The sequence below is a fragment of the Saimiri boliviensis genome, chromosome 2, assembly GCF_048565385.1.
Source record: "Saimiri boliviensis isolate mSaiBol1 chromosome 2, mSaiBol1.pri, whole genome shotgun sequence".
NCBI classification, from domain to species: Eukaryota; Metazoa; Chordata; class Mammalia; order Primates; family Cebidae; genus Saimiri; species Saimiri boliviensis.
Genome location: NC_133450.1, coordinates 139205004 through 139223083, shown reverse-complemented (window position 1 = coordinate 139223083; position 18080 = coordinate 139205004). Strand labels below are relative to the sequence as shown.

The following is an 18080-nucleotide window of genomic DNA, read 5'->3' as shown; positions in this document are numbered from 1 at the left end:
CCAGGAAGCCACTCAGGCTACAGACCCACAGGTCGGGCCAGGGCATTGCCACCTCTGTACAGCGGCCCAGGCAGAGGCTGACCCTGTCTTCACCTGCACAGCGGGCCCTCTGCCCCTAGGTGGCTTCCAGGAAACCAGGGTGCCTCAGGCAACCCTCGCTGCACCTGCAGAGGCCCTGGGCCATACCTGGAGGTCCACAGCCCCTACCTGGCAGCCTGGGGGTGGTGGTGCAGGAGTAGCTGAGTCTGCTCCTACAGGCCAGGCTGCCCCACCTGGCCCTGTCCACCAGGCAGGCTGACCAGTGTGGCACAGGCCCCCAAGGCTGAGGCCCCTGAGCCCAGGATCAGCCAACCCCCTCCTCAGGCAGTTGGAACTGAGGCCACCGAAGCTGCCCTGCATGGTGCTGATGGGGTACTGGGGCCCCCTGGGTGTTTGCCCAACATCATCACCACCCTAGAGGCTGCTGACCTTGTTGTATGGAGGGATAAACTGAGGCACAGAGAGATTGAAGCTCCCCAGCTGAAGCACAGGAGCCAGGCCATGACGGGGTCTCCAGAGATGACTGTTTGCCTGTTTTTGGAACTCACTGGCCCTGGAGGGTGGGAGTCGGGCTTTGGCCAAGCACGGAGCTCTTTTCCAGGGACGGTGGCCATGGACCTGCAGGGCACAGAGCACCGGCCCACGCAGAGTGTCGGGGGCGGCGGGGGCAGCAAGCTGGCACTGCCCACGGAGAATGGCTCGGGCAGCCGGCGACCCAGCATCGCACCCGTCCTGGAGCTGGCTGACAGCTCGGCCCTGCTGCCCTGCGACCTGCTGAGTGACCAGTCGGAGGACGAGGTGACACCCTCGGACGACGAGGGGCTCTCTGTGGTGGAGTGAGTGTGGCCTTGCAGACGGCTCCGTTGGGGGTGAGAGGCGGGAGGGAGTGTCGGGTGGTGGCCCATGCACTGAGCTGCAGCTTCTGGACAGCTCCATGGGGTCTTCAGGGGACCCGACATCAGAGCCACAGCATTGTGGTCCCTGGGAGCACCTTGCATGTCACTGGGATGGAGTGTGCTGGACTGTACCCTTCTCAGTTGGGGCTGGGGGTGCAGAGCTAATTGGGGCGAGGCAGCTCACTGAGGCGAGGGCTGCATGTCAGACACCTGGCAGGGCCACCCATGGAGAGGGGCCCTTCTCACCCACCTTGCCAGCCCCACAGTGGCTCAGCCACTCTGAATCAGACCCCAGCCATCCTCGTCCACCCCGAGCCCTGGGTCTCCCCCTTAGTGCCATGGAGCACAGAGGGTCACAACCTGCCTGGCCAGGGGTTCTCTAAGCAGGGTCCCTGTGCAACCCCCGGGCAAGGCAGCGTCTCGGCCTGGAAACCACAGCCCATCATGAGCTGTTTCCAGGCCTGGGCTTGGGGCCAAGTCCTCCTGCTTCATATGATGAGACAGGAGGCCCCAGTCTGTTCTCAGCACCTCTTGGCCTCAGGCTGGACAGACAAGTGCCCCCGCAGGGCCTGAGGGCCCACCCTCCTCCGGCTGCCCAACTCTGCCCGGCCTTTGCCTCTCGCTGTAATGACAGCCCAGCTGCTGGGAAACCACACTGAGCCGTTGCGTGTGTGTGTGTGTTGGGTGCTGCTGGGATGGGGTGGTGGTCTACTGGGGACAGCAGCCTGGCTGGAAAAGCACATGGGTAACAGCCCAAGGTCAGAGTGCCTGCCCCACTGGCCTGGGGTGCTGGGGACCACAGGAGGCATGGTGGGTGGGCAGAGCCCTGTGGGTTTCACCTGTGACTGCAAGGCTTCGTCTAAGCTGGTGTGGGGGGTAGAAAGACCATGCAGGGCATGGGGGTGGGTGTGTTCTGTGTTTGTCCATGTGTATGTGATGTACATTGTGTTCTTGTGTGATATATGTTGTGTGTCCATGAGTGTATATGATGTGCGTTGTGTGTCTGGGTGTGTGGTTTGTGTTGTGTCATGTGTGTGGTATGTGTGTGGTATGTGTTGTGTGTTCGTGTGTGTGTATCTGGGTGTGTGGTTTGTTGTGTGTCACATGTGTGGGGGGGGTGTGTGTGTGTGGTTTGTGTTGTCTGTGTGTATGTGGTTTGTGTTGTGTGTCCGTGTGGTGTGTGTCTGATGTGTGGTTTGTGTTGTGTGTCACATGTGTGTGTGTGGGGGGGGTGTCGTCTGTGTATGTGGTATGTATTGTGCATCTGTGTGTGTTGTGTGTCTGGGTGTGTGGTTTGTGTTGTGTCACGTGTGTGGGAGGTGTGTGTGTGGTTTGTGTTGTCTGTGTATGTGGTATGTGTTGTGTGTCCGTGTGGTGTGTGTCTGGATGTGTGGTTTGTGTTGTGTCACGTGTGGTGTGTGCGTGTGTGTTGTGGGGTTTGTGTCACCTGTGTATGTGGTATGTGTTGTGCATCTGTGTGTGTTATGTGTCTGGGTGTGTGGTTTGTGTTGTGTCACGTGTGGTGTGTGGGAGGTGTGTGCGTGTGTGATTTGTGTTGTCTGTGTATGTGGTATGTGTTGTGTGTCTGTTGGGCCTGTATGGTGTGTGGTATGTGTCTTGTGTGTGGTGTGTTTGTGGTGTGCTGTGTCGTGTGTTGCGTGTCGTGTGGTATGCATTGTCTGTAGTGTATATGTTGTGCGTGTGCACGTGCGTATATGTCTGCATGTGTGCATTTCAGTGTGCCTGTAGGTGTTGTCTGTGCATGCATCTCCATGTGTGTACATGTGTGAATAGCTCCACTGTGTATGTTGGGTGGAGTCTCACCCCAGACCCTCAGGGAAGGATAGGCCCAGGGCACAGCCCACCTCCTGCCCCGCCCCACCTCTGCCCCGCCCCACCTCTTCCCCACCCCACCTCTGCCCCACCCCACCCCACCTCTGCCCCACCTCTGCCCCACCCCACCCCACCCCACCCCACCTCCTGCCCCGCCCCATCCCACCCCACCCCACCTCCCGCCCCTCCCCAAAGTAGCCAAGGGCTGATCATTGGGTGGGGGTCCTGGGCTGACCAGATGAGGGGTGAGCCCCGTGGCCAGCCCCTCCCACAGCTGGGTGAGGGCAGCAGCAGCAAGGGCCCTTCTCACGCCACTGTCTCCCCCAGTCCTCTGAGGCCCTGGTAGGGCCAAGTCATAGCTTCCCCAACTCTGGCCTTGCAGCCACTGCTGACCCATCAGGCTGGCCCAGGTCCTTAAGGCTTGGCACCTGCATGGGTGCCCTGGGCACTGCCCTGTGGAACACACTGGGATCCTGGGTGCCAAGGCTGGACAGGCCCCACAACACGGTGGCCACAGGCTCAGCTGGAGGAACGTTTCCTGATGCCCAGGTGGTTGAGGGCAGACCAGGCCACCATGTCCCCGAGCAGTGTGGCTGTGGGTTGAGTGGGTGCCTTTGAATCCTTCAGCTTGAGGGGGCCCCAGAGCAGACCCAGCCACCTCCACGCAGCTGTGCTGAGGTCTCCTGTCTCCTCCCCAGGTACGTGAAGGGATATCCTCCCAACTCGCCCTACATAGGCAGCTCCCCAACCCTGTGCCACCTTCTGCCTGTGAAAGCCCCCTTCTGCTGCCTGCGGCTGGACAAGGTAAGGCTGGCTGCTCTGCAGCCCCAGACGCCAGCACCAGGCTGTGCACACCTGCCCTGATTTCTCTTTGGCCGTTTTACATTTCAATATCGTTGCAAGCTTCTAGCAAAGCTGCACGAATACTACAAGGGAGCTGTGCAGACCCTTCCCCCAGAGTCAGCAGACGGTCTCTTCTGTCCCTTTTGCACTCTCCCAGTTTCTATGTTAGGGGCATCTGTTTTCTTAACTTTTTGGTTATTATTATTACTATTATTATTATTTGAGATGGGTTTCACTCCCGTTGTGCAGGCTGGAGTGCAGTGGCACAATCTCGGCTCACAGCAACCTCTACCTCCCGGGTTCAAGCAATCCTCCTGCCTCAGCCTCCCGAGTACCTGGGACTACAGGCGCACACCACCACGCCCAGCTAATTTTTGTATTTTTAAGAGACGGGGTTTCATCGTGTTGGCCAGGCTGGTCTCAATCTCTTGACCTCGTGATCCGCCTGCCTCAGCCTCCCAAAGTGCTGAGATTACAGGCGTGAGCCACTGTGCTCGGCCACATCTGGCTAATTTTTGTATTTTTAGTAGAGATGGGGTTTCGCCATGTTGGCCAGACTGGTCTTGAACTCCTGACCTCAGGTCATCCACCCGCCTCAGCCTCCCACTCCTGACCTCAGGTGATTCAATTGCCTCAGCCTCCCACAGTGCTAGGATTACAGGCATGAGCTCCCGTTCCCGGCCTTCTGAACCATTTTGAGAACAGGTTGGAGCCACCGCTCCCCTTTCCCCTAATACATCCACATGTGTTTCCAAAGATCAAGGACCACCTTGTAACCACAGTTCAGTCGTCAGGACAGGGGGCCCAGGCCAGCATCAGTGTCTGATCCACAGTCCAAATTGAGACTGTGCCGAGGGCCCCAACAGCCTTCCCTGTCCTTCGTGGTAGCGTTATCTCCGCTGGGAGCCTGTTCCTACTGTGTTGCAGCGCTCCTTTCTCATTGCGCTCCCTCAATCTGGAATGTTCCCTGAGGTCTCTTGACCTTGATCGTTTTGCAGAGCAGGGACCACTGATCTGGTGGCGGGTGGGTTTGCCAGCACTTCCTGGTGGTGGGACACTGCCTGCATGTGGGGCCGGCCCTCCCTGGAAGCTTGTGGGGTCAATTGTCAGGTCACGGGTGATGTTAACTTGGATCTCATGGCAAGGCAGGGTTTCCCCACCGTGAAAGTTACTGTTTTCCTTCTGGAGTTAGCAGCTTCTCTGTGGGGGGACACGTTGAGATCAGGAAAACAAACCACTGGACATGAGGCTTCAGCATCAATCACCGGGTTTTTTTTTATTTTTTGTTGTTTTTTTTTTTTGAGACGGGATCTCACTCTGTCATCCAGGCTGGATTGCAGTGGTGGGATCATAGCTCACTACAGCCTTCACCTCCCAGGCTCAAGGGGTCCTCCCACCTCAGCCTCCCCAGTGGCTGGGACCACAGGCACACACCACCACACCTGGCTAATTTATTTATTTTAATTTTAGTAGAGATGGGGTCTTCCTATGTGGTCTGGGCTAGTCTCAAACTCCTGGACTCAAGGGATCCTCCCACCTCGGCCTCCCAAAGTGCTGGGATTATAGGCGTGAGCCACCATGCCAGCCATCAGTGGGTGGTTTCCAGTTCCAGACTCTCTCCAGCTGTGCATTAGTACTCGACCATGGAGGGGTCCCCCCACCCCGCGTGTGTATCATTTACAGCCTGTGGGCTCCTGGCTGACTCTGTGGGTTGTAATCTGTCACTGACCCTTGCAGTGGTGTCATCCCTGACAGGTCATTACTGATGCTGATGCTCAGACCCCCGGGGTTCACTGGGCAGGGTGGGGGCCTTTGAGTGGCTTCTGGGTGCTTCTGATGTGACCCCCTCACCCTTTGAGCTCGTCTGTGTTTCCAACCTGAGATGTTCCAGCCCCTTCTGGCCTTCCCCTGCTCCAGTTCTGGAATCAACCGCTTCTCCAAGGAACCCTGATTCCTTTTAGTGGAAAACGATGATTAGAAACCAAAATCTGGGGGTGATGTGCTCGCTGCTGCTGGGGCGTCCCCGCTCTGAGCCTCTTGGTGAACAAAACAAGAAAACGTGTACATGCACACACCTGATATGTATCTATGCTCACGCCTAGCTCTCTAACTGCATGCCAAAACCACACGTTCACATGGATGCTGCTCTTTCCACCCCGACATGACTGCTTTGTGCCACCTGTGGGCACAGCTGTGGTGTCTGGCAGTGCCTGCAGCTCCCACCAGGCACATGTAGGCCATGAAACGGCTGTGGGCTGAGAGGCTGATGGTTGGGTGTTTGCAGGGATTGTTTTGTGAGGGGTCTGGGAGGGCCCCAGTGGCCACAGCAGGAGCCAGCCCTCACTCCAGTATCTGCCCCCAGGGCTGCAAGCACAACAGCTATGAAGATGCCAAGGCCTATGGGTTCAAGAACAAGCTGATCATCGTGTCGGCAGAGACGGCCGGCAATGGGCTGTACAACTTCATTGTGCCACTGCGGGCCTACTACAGGTCCCGCAAGGAGCTGAACCCCATCGTCCTGCTGCTGGACAACAAGTGAGGCTCCTGGGGCTCAGCCCACCTTGCCGACCCGGGCCCTCAGACCTGCAGCCAGCAGCTTCCCCCACCAGGTCCACCCTCACCTTCTCAGAGGGCATGGGAACATGGGGGCTCTGGCCCAGTCCTCTCAGCTTTCCTACTACTATAGAGTGGGGCTCTCCTTCCTGCTTCCCCTCCTCCTGCTCCCAGCTCCTCTGACTCCCATCTCCTCCCTGCTCCCAGCTCCTCCCCATTCATAGCTCCTCCCCACTCATAGCTCCTCCCCACTCCCAGCTCCTCCCAACTCCCAGCTCCTCTGGCTCTCAGCTCCTCCCCACTCCCAGCTCCTCCGGCTCTCAGGTCCTCCCCACTCCCAGCTCCTCTGGCTCTCAGCTCCTCCCCACTCCCAACTCCTCCGGCTCTCAACTCCTCCCCACTCCCAGCTCCTCCGGCTCTCAGCTCCTCCCCACTCCCAGCTTCTCTGGCTCTCAGCTCCTCCCCACTCCCAGCTCCTCCGGCTCTCAGTTCCTCCCCACTCCCAGCTTCTCTGGCTCTCAGCTCCTCCTGGTACTCAGCTTCTCCCCACTTCTACCTCCTCCAGCTCCTAGCTCCTTCCCACTCCCAGCCCCTCCCCACTCCCAGCCCCTCCCCACTCCCAGCCCCTCTGGCTCCCAGCTCCTCCCAACTCTCAGCTCCTCTGGCTCTCAGCTCCTCCCCAATCCCAGCTCCTCTGGCTCTCAGCTCCTCCCCACTCCCAGTTCCTCTGGCTCTCAGCTGTTCCCCACTCCCAGCTTCTCTGGCTCTCAGCTCCTCCTGGCTCTCAGCTCCTCCCCGCACCCAGCTCCTCTGCACTCCCAGCTCCTCCCAACTCCCAGCTCCTCCGGCTCTCAGCTCCTCCCCACTCCCAGCCCCTCTGGCTCTCAGCTCCTCCCCACTCCTAGCTCCTCTGGCTCTCAGCTCCTCCCCACTCCCACCTCCTCCAGCTCTCAACTCCTCTCCACTCCCAGGTCCTCTGGCTCTCAAATCCTCCCCACTCCCAGCTTCTCTGGCTCTCAGCTCCTCCCAACTCCCAGCTCCTCCAGCTCTCAGCTCCTCCCCACTACCAGCTCCTCTGGCTCTCAACTCCTCCCCACTCCCAGCCCCTCCCCACTCCCAGCCCCTCTGGCTCCCAGCTCCTCCCGACTCTCAGCTCCTCTGGCTCTCAGCTCCTCCCCGCTCCCAGCTCCTCCCCACTCCCCACTCCCAGCTCCTCTGGCTCCCAGCTCCTCCCCACTCCCAGCCCCGCCCCACTCCCAGCTCCTCCCCACTCCCAGCTCCTCCCCACTCCCCGCTCCCAGCTCCTCTGGCTCCCAGCTCCTCCCCACTCCCAGCCCCTCCCCACTCCCAGCCCCGCCCCACTCCCAGCTCCTCCCGACTCTCAGCTCCTCTGGCTCTCAGCTCCTCCCCGCTCCCAGCTCCTCCCCACTCCCCACTCCCAGCCCCTCCCCACTCCCAGCCCCTCCCCGCTCCCAGCTCCTCCCCGCTCCCAGCTCCTCCCCACTCCCAGCTCCTCCCCGCTCCCAGCTCCTCTGGTTCTCAGCTCTTCCCCACTCCCAGCTTCTCTGGCTCTCAGCTCCTCCCCACTCCCACCTCCTCCCCACTCCCACCTCCTCCAGCTCTCACCTCCTCCCCACTCCCACCTCCTCCAGCTCTCAACTCCTCCCCACTCCCAGCTCCTCTGGCTCTCAGCTCCTCATGACCCCCAGGTCCTCTAGGTCCCAGCTGCTCCCCACTCCCAGCTCCTCCCCTTTCCTAGTTCTGTCTCCCAGCTCCTTCAGCTCCCAGCTCTTTCCCACTCCCAGCTCCTCCCCATTCTCAGCTCCTTCCTACTTCTAGCTCCTCCTGCTCCCAGCTCTTTCCCACTCCTAGCTCCTCCCACTCCCAGTTCTTCCCTGCTCCCAGCTCCCCTGGCTCTCAGCTCCTCCCCAGTCCCAACTCCTCCCTGCTTCCAGCTCCTCTGGCCCTCAGCTCCTCCCTGCTCTCAGCTCCTGTGGCTCCCAGCCCCTTCTGCTCTGGTCCTCTCTCCCCATTTCCCCCTCCTCCCTTGTCACTCCTTCTGTCCTGTTTGCCTCCTGCCCCACTCACTCAGAGCCCCAGGGATAGGGGGACACATGGCTCTTCCTCCTGAGCACCTTTTTGCCTAGGGGACCCCGGGGCCCTGACACCTGAGCCCAGGGTCATCTTGGCTGTGTGACCTCAGCAGGTCCACCCTCCCAGGCCTTGGTTTCCCCTTGAACGAAATAAAGAATGGCCCATTGGCCTTAAAGCATCCCCCCAGGGTCCATACCGTGGTTCTTAGGGCCCTCTGCCTGGTCCAGCTCTGCGCATGGAGGGTGGGCCTTGGAGCAGGATGGGCCCCTCCAGGACCGCTGTCCCCACAGGCCTGACCACCACTTCCTGGAAGCCATCTGCTGTTTCCCCATGGTCTACTACATGGAGGGCTCCGTGGACAAGTAAGGCGTGGTCAGCCGTGGCTCGGGAGGGCTCCACACCCACCCTCCCCTCCTCTTCCAACGTCTGGGGTAGCACCCGACCGCAGGTGGGGGTGGGGGGCTGAGGTCCTCCTGCCTCCCTGACCAAATCCCGGGGGCCTGGGGCTGGGGAGTGGGCCGCATCCTCAGGCGTGGGGACCCCGTCCACCACCAGCCTGGACAGCCTGCTGCAGTGCGGCATCATCTACGCCGACAACCTGGTGGTGGTGGATAAGGAGAGCACCATGAGCGCCGAGGAGGACTACATGGCGGACGCCAAGACCATCGTCAACGTGCAGACCATGTTCCGGTGCGCGCGGCCTCCGGGCTCGGCTCCAGACCACCCCACAGCCACCACTACGGGCCCCGCCCTGAACCCCCTACAGCCACAGGCCTCACACTGACATCCCCACAGCCACGGGTTCCACCCAGACACCCCCACAGCCCTGACCATGGCCCCTGCCCCCCGCCCCGACACCCCCACAGATACGACCACAGGCCGCCAGCCCCGACACCCCCACAGCTACGACCACAGGCCCTCCCCCTGCTCCAACACCCCAACAGCCACTACCACAGGCCCCGCCTCCTGCCCTGACACCCCAACAGCCCTGACTACAGCCCCCACCCTAAGACCCCCTACGGATATGGATCCCCACCCTGAGACCCTCACAGCCACAGTCATGGGTCCCACCCTGAGACCCCCACAGCCATGACCATAGGCCCCTGTCCTGAGACCCCTACAGCCATGACCATGGCCCTGTCCTGAGCCTTCTGCCTTCCCCAGGCTCTTTCCCAGCCTCAGCATCACCACAGAGCTCACCCACCCTTCCAACATGCGCTTCATGCAGTTCCGTGCCAAGGACAGCTACTCTCTGGCTCTTTCCAAACTAGAAAAGGTGAGCAGCCCTGCCCTGTGCCAGCTGCCACCCCAGGAGACAGAATGAGTGGGAGAGAAGGGGCTCAGGGCAAGGGGGCCGGTGCCATGGGAGGCTGGGCTCCTGCCGCCTCCTGCTGGGGAGCTCAGGAGAGGAGCTGGGGGCCCAGCATGGACAGGACCCTCTTGATGGTGGAGCCAGGAGATGGGCAGGGCGCTTCCCTGAGTGTGTGTGGAGCGCTGGGAATGTGGCCCGGAGCAGCCCTCCATCTCCCTGAGCAGGGGCCAGGCCTGGCTGTGTCTAGAGGCCAAGGCCATCTGTCCTGGGATGGTGAGTTGGTCAGAACCCCCGTGGGGAGCCCTCTGATCCGTGGTTGTAGAGGTTGGCCAGCAGCTCTTAGTACAAATAACGCACATGGCTGTTAACGACTCCTCCACTGCCCGGGTCACTACGCCTGACCTTGAAACGGGTTCACTGTAAGCACTGCCTCCTGGTACTGACACGGGACCGGGGGCCTGAGAGGGAAGGGGCCTGCCCTGAGTCGCAAGGGGAGCAAGTGACTGAGCTGGGATCGGCTTTCTGCCCCTGCGGCTCCGTGAAGGGCACCAACCAGGGTCAGCTGTGGAACCCAGGGGCACGGGCACCCAGGGACAGCCACTGTTGCCATTGCCCTGATGTTTGGCTGACTCCAGCCCACACCAATCCCACCTGTTCAGGCCAGGGCAGCACCACCGTGTCCCTATGGGGGCCGGTGCCCGGGCTGCCCTAGGCTGAGAGCAGGGAGGCGGCATGCTGTTTTGGGGAGACTTGGGCCACCTTGGTCAGGAGCAGCAAACCCCAAGCTCACCAATCTGGGCTGAAGTCCTCGTCGGCGAGCGCTGGGGCCTGCGTGGCTGGCGGAGCGTGATGCTGTGGAGGACCCCTGGAGCCAGGCCAGACCAACACCAGCAGAGGACACACACTGGCACTCCCTGTGACACGGACACAGCTTTGTCCCATCTGAACCTGATGGAGAGTGAAAGTGGGTTCCAGCCAACCATGGACTGAGAGCCTATGGGGGAGTCTGGAGTCAGTTCTGCCTGCCCCAGAGAGGTGGGAGGAGGCCAGGCTGGACCAGCCCCCAGGCCCACAGGGGCTCCTGCCTCCGAGATAGCCTGAGGTGTAGCGGGACAGCTGGTCTCGCCACAGGAGAGGGCTCTGTCTGCACTGCCCGCTGCCCAAGCCCACCCTGGAGCCTGCCCTGCCCAACACCCGAGCCCACCCTGGAGCCCACCCTGCCCAGCATTGGGAGCACCTGGCCCCGGTCCCCAGCACAGCCGGCAGAGGGGTGCTCGCCGCAGCTCCAACCACGGGAGAGAGGAACTTTGCCTCTGTGGTCCAGCGTGCTGGGATTCCGTGTTCAGGTGCCATGCCGCTCTGCAGTGCTGGAAGGACTCCCTGGATCTAGAAGACCGAGTCTGCCCCGGCGTGGGCAGGGATGCTGCGTGGGTTGAGGCAGCCAGCCTGACGTGGCTCCTGCAGCCTCAGCCTCACACCTCTCTCCCCAGTGAGGCAGCTTGAAGGTTGGGTCAGCAAGCACGCTTCTGCCCTCCTTCCCGCCAGGCAGACATCACCAATCACCCGCCCTCCTCCCTGGTGTGGGACCCCAGCTCCTTCCCCAGCTTCGCCTCCACCAGTGCCCAGTGCTGCCAGGGTGGGGGCAGCCAGCTCTCCATCTCAGGGCACTGAACAGTCCTGGGCCCTGGTCATGTGATTCCGTGGCGATTGTATGACAGGGACCAGCAGGGAGAGGTCAGGACGTCAGCAAAGCCCCCAGAGCAGCCATGGCCTTCTCTGGACTGACGAGGTGCTGGGGTCCTTGTGGGACAGACACCCTGGGCCCTGGGCAGGACCAGGCATGTGCAGAGACCTGGGGCCAAGGGAGGAGAGGACACCGTGGACCACCTGACCCATCACCCCTGGAGATGCTGGGATCCACCTCCCTGGCACGCAAGGAGCCTGTAGAGGGTACCAGGGGCCATGTCTTCCCCAGCTTGGGTGGCCTTGGCTCCGGCTCCCCCGTGGGACTCCCTCCCATGGGTCTCTCTGAGAGGCCAGCACACAGTGACCTGCTTCCAACAGGGGCACCTGGGGCAGCTCTAGACCCTTTTTTTTTTTTTTGAGATGGAGTCTCTCTCTGTTGCCAGGCTGGAGTGCAGTGGTGCAATCTCGCCTCACTGCAACCTCCGCCTCCCAGGTTCAAGAGCGTCTCCTGCCTCAGCCTCCCAAGTAGCTGTGATTGCAGGTGCGCACCAACCCACTCAGCTAATTTTTGTATTTTTAGCAGAGACAGGGTTTCACCATCTTGGCCAGGCTGGTCTCAAACTCCTGACCTCAGATGATTCACCCACCTCAGCCTCCCAAAGCGCTGGGATTACAGGTGTGAGCCACCGTGCCCAGCTGAAGAATGGCCAGAGAGATAGCCACGGCTGAGATGGCAAAGCCTGAGGACGTACCACCTCACGTGGCAAAAGGGACTCTGCAGACGGGATGAAGTTAAGGGCCTCGAGATGGGAGACCCCCAGGAGCATCGGCAGGTTCACACCATCAGGGCCCTTCTAGGGAGAGGCCGGAGGGTCCGGGTCCCATGGGGAGAAGCGGCACAGCCAGCTCAGAAGAGGGAGGAGGAGCCACGAGCCACAGCCGGCGCCTCCAGGAGCTGGAAAAGGCCCGAGAAGGAGCCCTGCCCAGGCCCGAATCCAGCCGAAGACTCACTAAACTTCCGACTCCAGAACCAGGAGGGAGGAGTCGGGTGTCGATCCAGCTGCTAAGTTTGCAGTCATTTGTTACGGGAGCCCCAAGAAGCTCACACAGCGGGCCCATTGCGAGCCCGGCGCACGGACGGGGAGGCCAAGGACGGCAGGCAGCCCGATGCTGCTGCTCCTCAGCCCAGGCCATGCGCCCTTGGACACCACTTAGCAAACATCGGGGCAGGAGAGGACTGGCAGGAGGATTCGGAATTTCCGGACAGCATAAGCAGGGTGCTCGGCCAAGCGCAGCGCCCGGGCGTCCACTGGGAATTCGCCTTCCTCTTACAGTCCCACAGCACTACTCTCGGGCCCTGAGTGTGTCTGGGAAGATACAGCTGGTTCAAGCCTGCTGGTGTGTGTACACGTAGAGACACACACTGCACACGCCATGCACACATGCACGCGCACACAGCGCACAGGTGCCCTTGGCCCTGTGGCCGCTGCGCCACTGCAGGGACCTTGGTACCAGCCCATCTGAGGCCCCTCCTTTCCCACAGAGGGAGAGAGAGAACGGCTCCAACCTGGCCTTCATGTTCCGCCTGCCATTTGCCGCCGGCCGCGTCTTCAGCATCAGCATGTTGGACACGCTGCTTTACCAGGTCAGCTGGGAGGTGGCAGCGGGAGGGTGGTGCCTGGGTGGGACCCCCGTCATGCCCTCGGCGCTGCAGCCTGGTCCCCGTTCCGAGCGATATGCCTCCCTCTGAATGACCTTCCCTGGATTCCAAGAAGGCCTCTGGGCCCTGTCCTTGTCCTGGGGATTTCTGGGCCCTTTTTGACCTGTGGGTGCTTGGCAAGTGGCTTTCCTTAGAAAAGGCCTCCCTGTGGGTTACACGGTGCTCAGGAACCTGGGGGCTTGTGTGTGTGTGCGAGGTACGGTGGGCCCGTGGCCAGTGGGGTGTGGACCTGCGTCCCACGTGATGCCCACGCGCCTTGCTCTGGCTCCCTCCCTGGCAGTCCTTCGTGAAGGACTACATGATCACCATCACCCGGCTGCTGCTGGGTCTGGACACCACGCCAGGCTCCGGCTACCTCTGTGCCGTAAGTTCCCCGGCCGGGCTGGGGGTGTGCTGGGCTGTCCCAAGCCAGTGGGTGGGCACCCACCCCTGATGAAGGCAGCCCGGAGGCTCTGGGTGCCGCCACCTGCCCAGGGCTGGCTGGCTCAGGGCTTCCGCACTGCAGATGAAAATCACGGAAGGTGACCTGTGGATCCGCACCTACGGCCGCCTCTTCCAGAAGCTCTGCTCCTCCAGCGCCGAGATCCCCATCGGCATCTACAGGACGGAGAGCCATGTCTTCTCCACCTCGGAGGTTCTGGGCAGCCCAGGGGCTGGGACTGGTGGCCCCATTGTCCTGTGTGACTCACGCCATCCCCACCTTCAGTGCTGGGGACCTGGGCTAGATCAGCTTTGCCATTGCCAGCGGCCCTTCTGTCTGGCCCCAGCACCCACACTTGATGCTTCCAGCTGGGGCAGTCGTGACCCCAACCGGGGGCAGAGAAGGTCAGGGGAGGCTTGAGAAAGCACATGGGCAGCCCCGTGGTGCAGTCCACACAGCAGCGGGCACCTGCCTGCCAGCCCTAAGCATGTTCCATGCAGACCACAGGCAGAGGTGGTGTGGGGGGGAGGGGGGCGTCCACAGGCCCCAGACTGTGCTTGGCTTCCTTTGCAGCCCCACGATCTCAGAGCCCAGGTAAGCGACCACTCCGTGCCACACAGCCTCTTCTGAGCACCAGCGCATCCTAGCTTCACGGGAGAAGCTTGCCAGGCCCTACCCACCCACGGGGCCCTGGGGAAGCCAGGACAGGAGTGGGTCCCACATGGATATGTTGGGCCCAGCATGGCTCAGAGAGGGTGCCTAACAGTCACTCCCTTCTGCACTGGTGGCGGGGAACTGAGGCCTGGGGGGAGTCGCCTGTGAGTTTGGACGCAGGCACCTGTGTCTGCCCCCTCAGGCCCAGCCCTGGCTCCCCCAGGCCCCACCAAGGCAGGCATCCCCCATGGCCATGTGGCCTGATCATCCAGCCTCCAGCCTCCCTGGCTTTTCAGAAGGTGCCGCCCAGATGGGGGGCCCCGCCTGTCCCCAGCCCCCCACACCTGTCAGGCCCTTGCACCCCACATCCCACATCCCACATTCCGCTGGCTCCAGGCCTCTGAAAGTTTTGTTTGCAAGAGGGACCGTGGCCTGTCTGCAGATGGAGAAATTGACGAACAGAGGGCATGGATCCCCAGGGCAAGGCCAGGATGTGCTGGGGTCCAGATGGGTTCCCAGCTGGAGCCACAGAAATAAGGGCCCAGAGAGGTGAAGGGAGCTGGAGAATCCCATGACCAGGGCGGGACAGGGCGGGTAGCCCGGAGGTCTGGGCTCAGGAGGAACCCTTGGCCCAGGCACGTTCTCCCCAGAGGAGGAAGGTACATGCACCCCTGGGGTCTGTCGTCCTCTTCCTGACACCCCCAGCTGCCCCCACGCCCCAGAGCCCACGCCCCTTCCCCACCGCCTCACCCCTCCCCGCCTGCCCAGTCCCAGATCTCAGTGAACATGGAGGACTGTGAGGACACGCGGGAAGTGAAGGGGCCCTGGGGTGCACGCACTGGCACCGGAGGCAGCTCCCACGGCCGCCACACGGGCAGCGGCGACCCCACGGAGCACCCGCTGCTGCGGCGCAAGAGCCTGCAGTGGGCACGGAGGCTGAGCCGCAGGGCACCCAGGCAGGCGGGCCGGGCGGCGGCCGCGGAGTGGATCAGCCAGCAGCGCCTCAGCCTGTACCAGCGCTCCGAGCGCCAGGAGCTCTCTGAGCTGGTGAAGAACCGCATGAAGCACCTGGGGCTGCCCACCACTGGCTACGGTAAGGATGCCCGGCCCGCGTGCAGGCGGAACGGACGGAGGGCCAGGGTCGGGCCGCAGCATCCCGGGGCCAGGCCGTCCTCCTGTCTGTCGGCCTTTCCGGCCGCACTCTGCCTGCCCCTCCTGGGGGGCCAGCTATGGGCACCACCACCACCCCTCCGGCCCCAGCAGAGACCCTGTGCAGAGGAGGGCGGAGGAGGAGCATGGCCACAGCCTTGGTGCTGAGCCCCATGGGGAGGTGCTGGCTCCCACTGCCCTGGGGCCTCAGTTTCCCTCTCTACTAAATGGGAGCTGGCTGAGCCCTTCAGGGGAGGCAGCTGTCGGGTGCAGAGGGCCAGGCTGGGCTCCCCAAGTCAAGAGTGTCCGTGACGGGGCAGCCGGCTGCAGCCCGTCCTGCTGGACATGGAATACCCAGGCCCCTGAGTCCTCGCAGAAGTCAAGACTGTGGTGGGAGCCCGATCCCTCCCAGCAGTCAGTGTGGAGGGGACCTTGTCTTCGAGGGGACAGCTGGGGGAATGGCCCATCCAGGACACGCCTCCGTCCACCATGGCCTGCTGCCACTCCCACAGCACATCCCCCCCTCCTGCTGCTCAGGGAGCCCGGCGCCTGTCTCCAGCAACAGATCCGTGCAGCCCCCCTCTCTGCACCCTGTGGTGGGAAATGTGCTTGGGTCCCAGGTGCCCTGCCTGCATGGAGGGAAGCTCATCCTCTCCCTCACTCTAGAGACACTACCTCCATTGATGAGACCACCGGCCCCAGCTCGCCTACCCCTGGGCTGCCTCAAGGCTTTGCCCTCTCTTTGGTTCCATCTCAGGGACCTGCCCAGTGCTTAGGGCTGCCTCTGTCCTGTTGGGGTGCCAGGTCTCCCAACCCTGCTTCCTGCATCTGTCACCTGGGTCAGGGGCCTTGACTCCCCCGAGCAGAGTCCAGAGCTCAGGGCTGGCCGGGGAGCTGCCCACGGGTCACTGGGCTGGACTGTCTGCCCGAAGGAGACTCAAAGGCCAGGGTTAGGGGAACAGGTAGCCCATGAAGACCCTTCCCGGCCCCAGCCCTGTGCGTGTTGTGGAACGCGTCCCCATGTCCCTTCCTTGAAGCTTCTCTCCATCCCCACAGTGCCCCTGTCCCGGGAGGGGCTTCTGAGGCTGAGAGGGGTGCCCGGCCTTGGCGTTCATGTTCCCCCGTGACTTGGGAGAGGATGATCCAGCCCAGTCCGGCCGCCCCCAGAGCTTGGCAAGGGAGGAGCAACTGGCTTTCTGGTGACCAACTCGCTTCTGGTGGCCAGTGCTGGCTGCAGGTCCTGGGGTGGCCGGCCGCCCGCGCAGCTGCCCCCGCACCCTCCCGCTGTGCCGGCCTCCTGCGCCTGGCTTGCTGACTCTCTCTCTCTCTCTGTTTCTGTCTGTGCCTCTTTCTGTGTGTTCTGTAGAGGACGTAGCAAATTTAACAGCCAGTGATGTCATGAATCGGGTAAACCTGGGATATTTGCAAGGTAATTCGGCTCTGGCGGGCTCCGCACTGCGCCACGGGGCTCGCCAACCCTTCACCACTGGCAGCCTTCCGTGCCATCCCAGCCAGGCAGGTGCACAGGAGCTGTGAGAGCAGGTCCCAGCTGTCAGCCCCGGTAGCCCTGTTGGACGAGGCCTCACACATCCAGAGTGTCCCCTGGCTGGGTGCTGAGGATGGGCCTGAGGCTGAGGTCTGGGGCTCGTGCTGGTCAGGGCGCTGCTGGCCACCAGGCAGGGTGGAGACTGCCCAGCTCGGGGCTCACCCAGTGGTGCTGCTGCTTTGCTGTTTAAGATGAGCCCTGATGGGACCGGTGGGACACCTGGCCTACAGCCAGCCCCTCCCTGTGGCCAGCGCCATGAGAGGTCTGAGGACCCTAAGCTTCCCTGCTCTTGGGAAGCACCCAGATGGCCCCAAGCCAGGGCCCCAGGAGGAGCTCAGTGAAGCCTGGGCTGGATGCAGGGTGAGGATTCCAAGCCACAGGGAGTGAGCAGGCTTTGTGGCTGCCCAGTCCGGGTGGATGGTGACCTCTGTCCTCCAGCTGGGGCTCCACGAGGGGACTCGCCTGTTCGGCTGGGGCAGAGCAGGTCCACACCGTTCTGGGTTCTCAGAACCCCATTTCTTCCAAAAACATCCTGTACCCCATCAGTGCTCAGAGCAGTCTGGGCCACTCCCAGGGGGTCCTTGCAGCCTCTGGGGAACTCAGAGCTTGCACCTGCTGCCCCGCCTCCCTACAGGGTAACCTGGGAGCTTGAAGGGCTTCCTGAGCCCAGGCAGGTATTAGCTCGGTAGGGACCTGTGTGCCAGGATGGCCGTGCGTGCCGCTGGAGGCAGGCCCAGGCCCAGGGCAGCCACGGAAGTAAAGCTCCAGCCTCTACTGGGTCTGTGCTTTTCCCTGCGATGGTGCTCAGGGATGTCCCTGGCTCTGCTGGGCACCGTGGGCCTCGGATCCATAGCTAGTGGCATTCATGAATGGGATGCACCGTCCCCCGCTCCCCATGCGCTCCAGGGCAGGTGAGGCCACAGCGGGCTTGGGGCGGTGGCTCACAGGACCCACTGGGTGGGCATTTCCTGAGTTCAGCCTACATGCCTGGCAGGGTGAGGGTTCCAGGGCTAGGGGGCTGCACCCCCATGTTTGGATTCAAGCAGAGCCTAGGCCAGGGCACAGAACAGGGAGAGTCACGTGCTGTGGGGGGAGGATGGGCAGTATCTTGGGGCCCCTCCAGCACGCAGCTCCCACCCCACACACAATGGGAGGAGCCAGCCCAGCCCCGATACTCACATAAACACCTCTTTCCACCTTCCTCATGGCTGTCCTGGGGGAGGCCCTAGTTACCCCCTGTTTATAGAAGAAACTGAGGCTTGGGTCAGGTAGCTCTGGCCCAGCGTGGGGGATTCAGGCAGTGACCGTGGATGCCAGTGGCCATGGGGTCTGGA

At 62.3% G+C, this 18080-nt stretch overlaps 1 protein-coding gene across 6 annotated transcripts in view; it reads left to right on the top strand.

Annotated features, from left to right (window-relative positions):
- Positions 1-18080, top strand: part of KCNT1 (potassium sodium-activated channel subfamily T member 1) — a 71495-nt gene that overhangs the window by 49949 nt on the left and 3466 nt on the right. For 4 of the 6 annotated variants that reach the window (XM_039461508.2, XM_039461507.2, XM_039461510.2 and 1 more), the window contains 12 exons: positions 641-875; positions 3467-3572; positions 5974-6146; positions 8549-8620; positions 8814-8948; positions 9423-9534; positions 12800-12901; positions 13257-13340; positions 13482-13610; positions 13971-13991; positions 14820-15144; positions 16567-16629. In XM_039461508.2, coding sequence (XP_039317442.2) covers positions 641-875; positions 3467-3572; positions 5974-6146; positions 8549-8620; positions 8814-8948; positions 9423-9534; positions 12800-12901; positions 13257-13340; positions 13482-13610; positions 13971-13991; positions 14820-15144; positions 16567-16629 — 1557 coding nt within the window. The remainder of the gene's footprint in view (positions 1-640; positions 876-3466; positions 3573-5973; positions 6147-8548; positions 8621-8813; positions 8949-9422; positions 9535-12799; positions 12902-13256; positions 13341-13481; positions 13611-13970; positions 13992-14819; positions 15145-16566; positions 16630-18080) is intronic. The other 2 variants (XM_074394514.1, XM_074394513.1) reach the window with 1 other exon arrangement.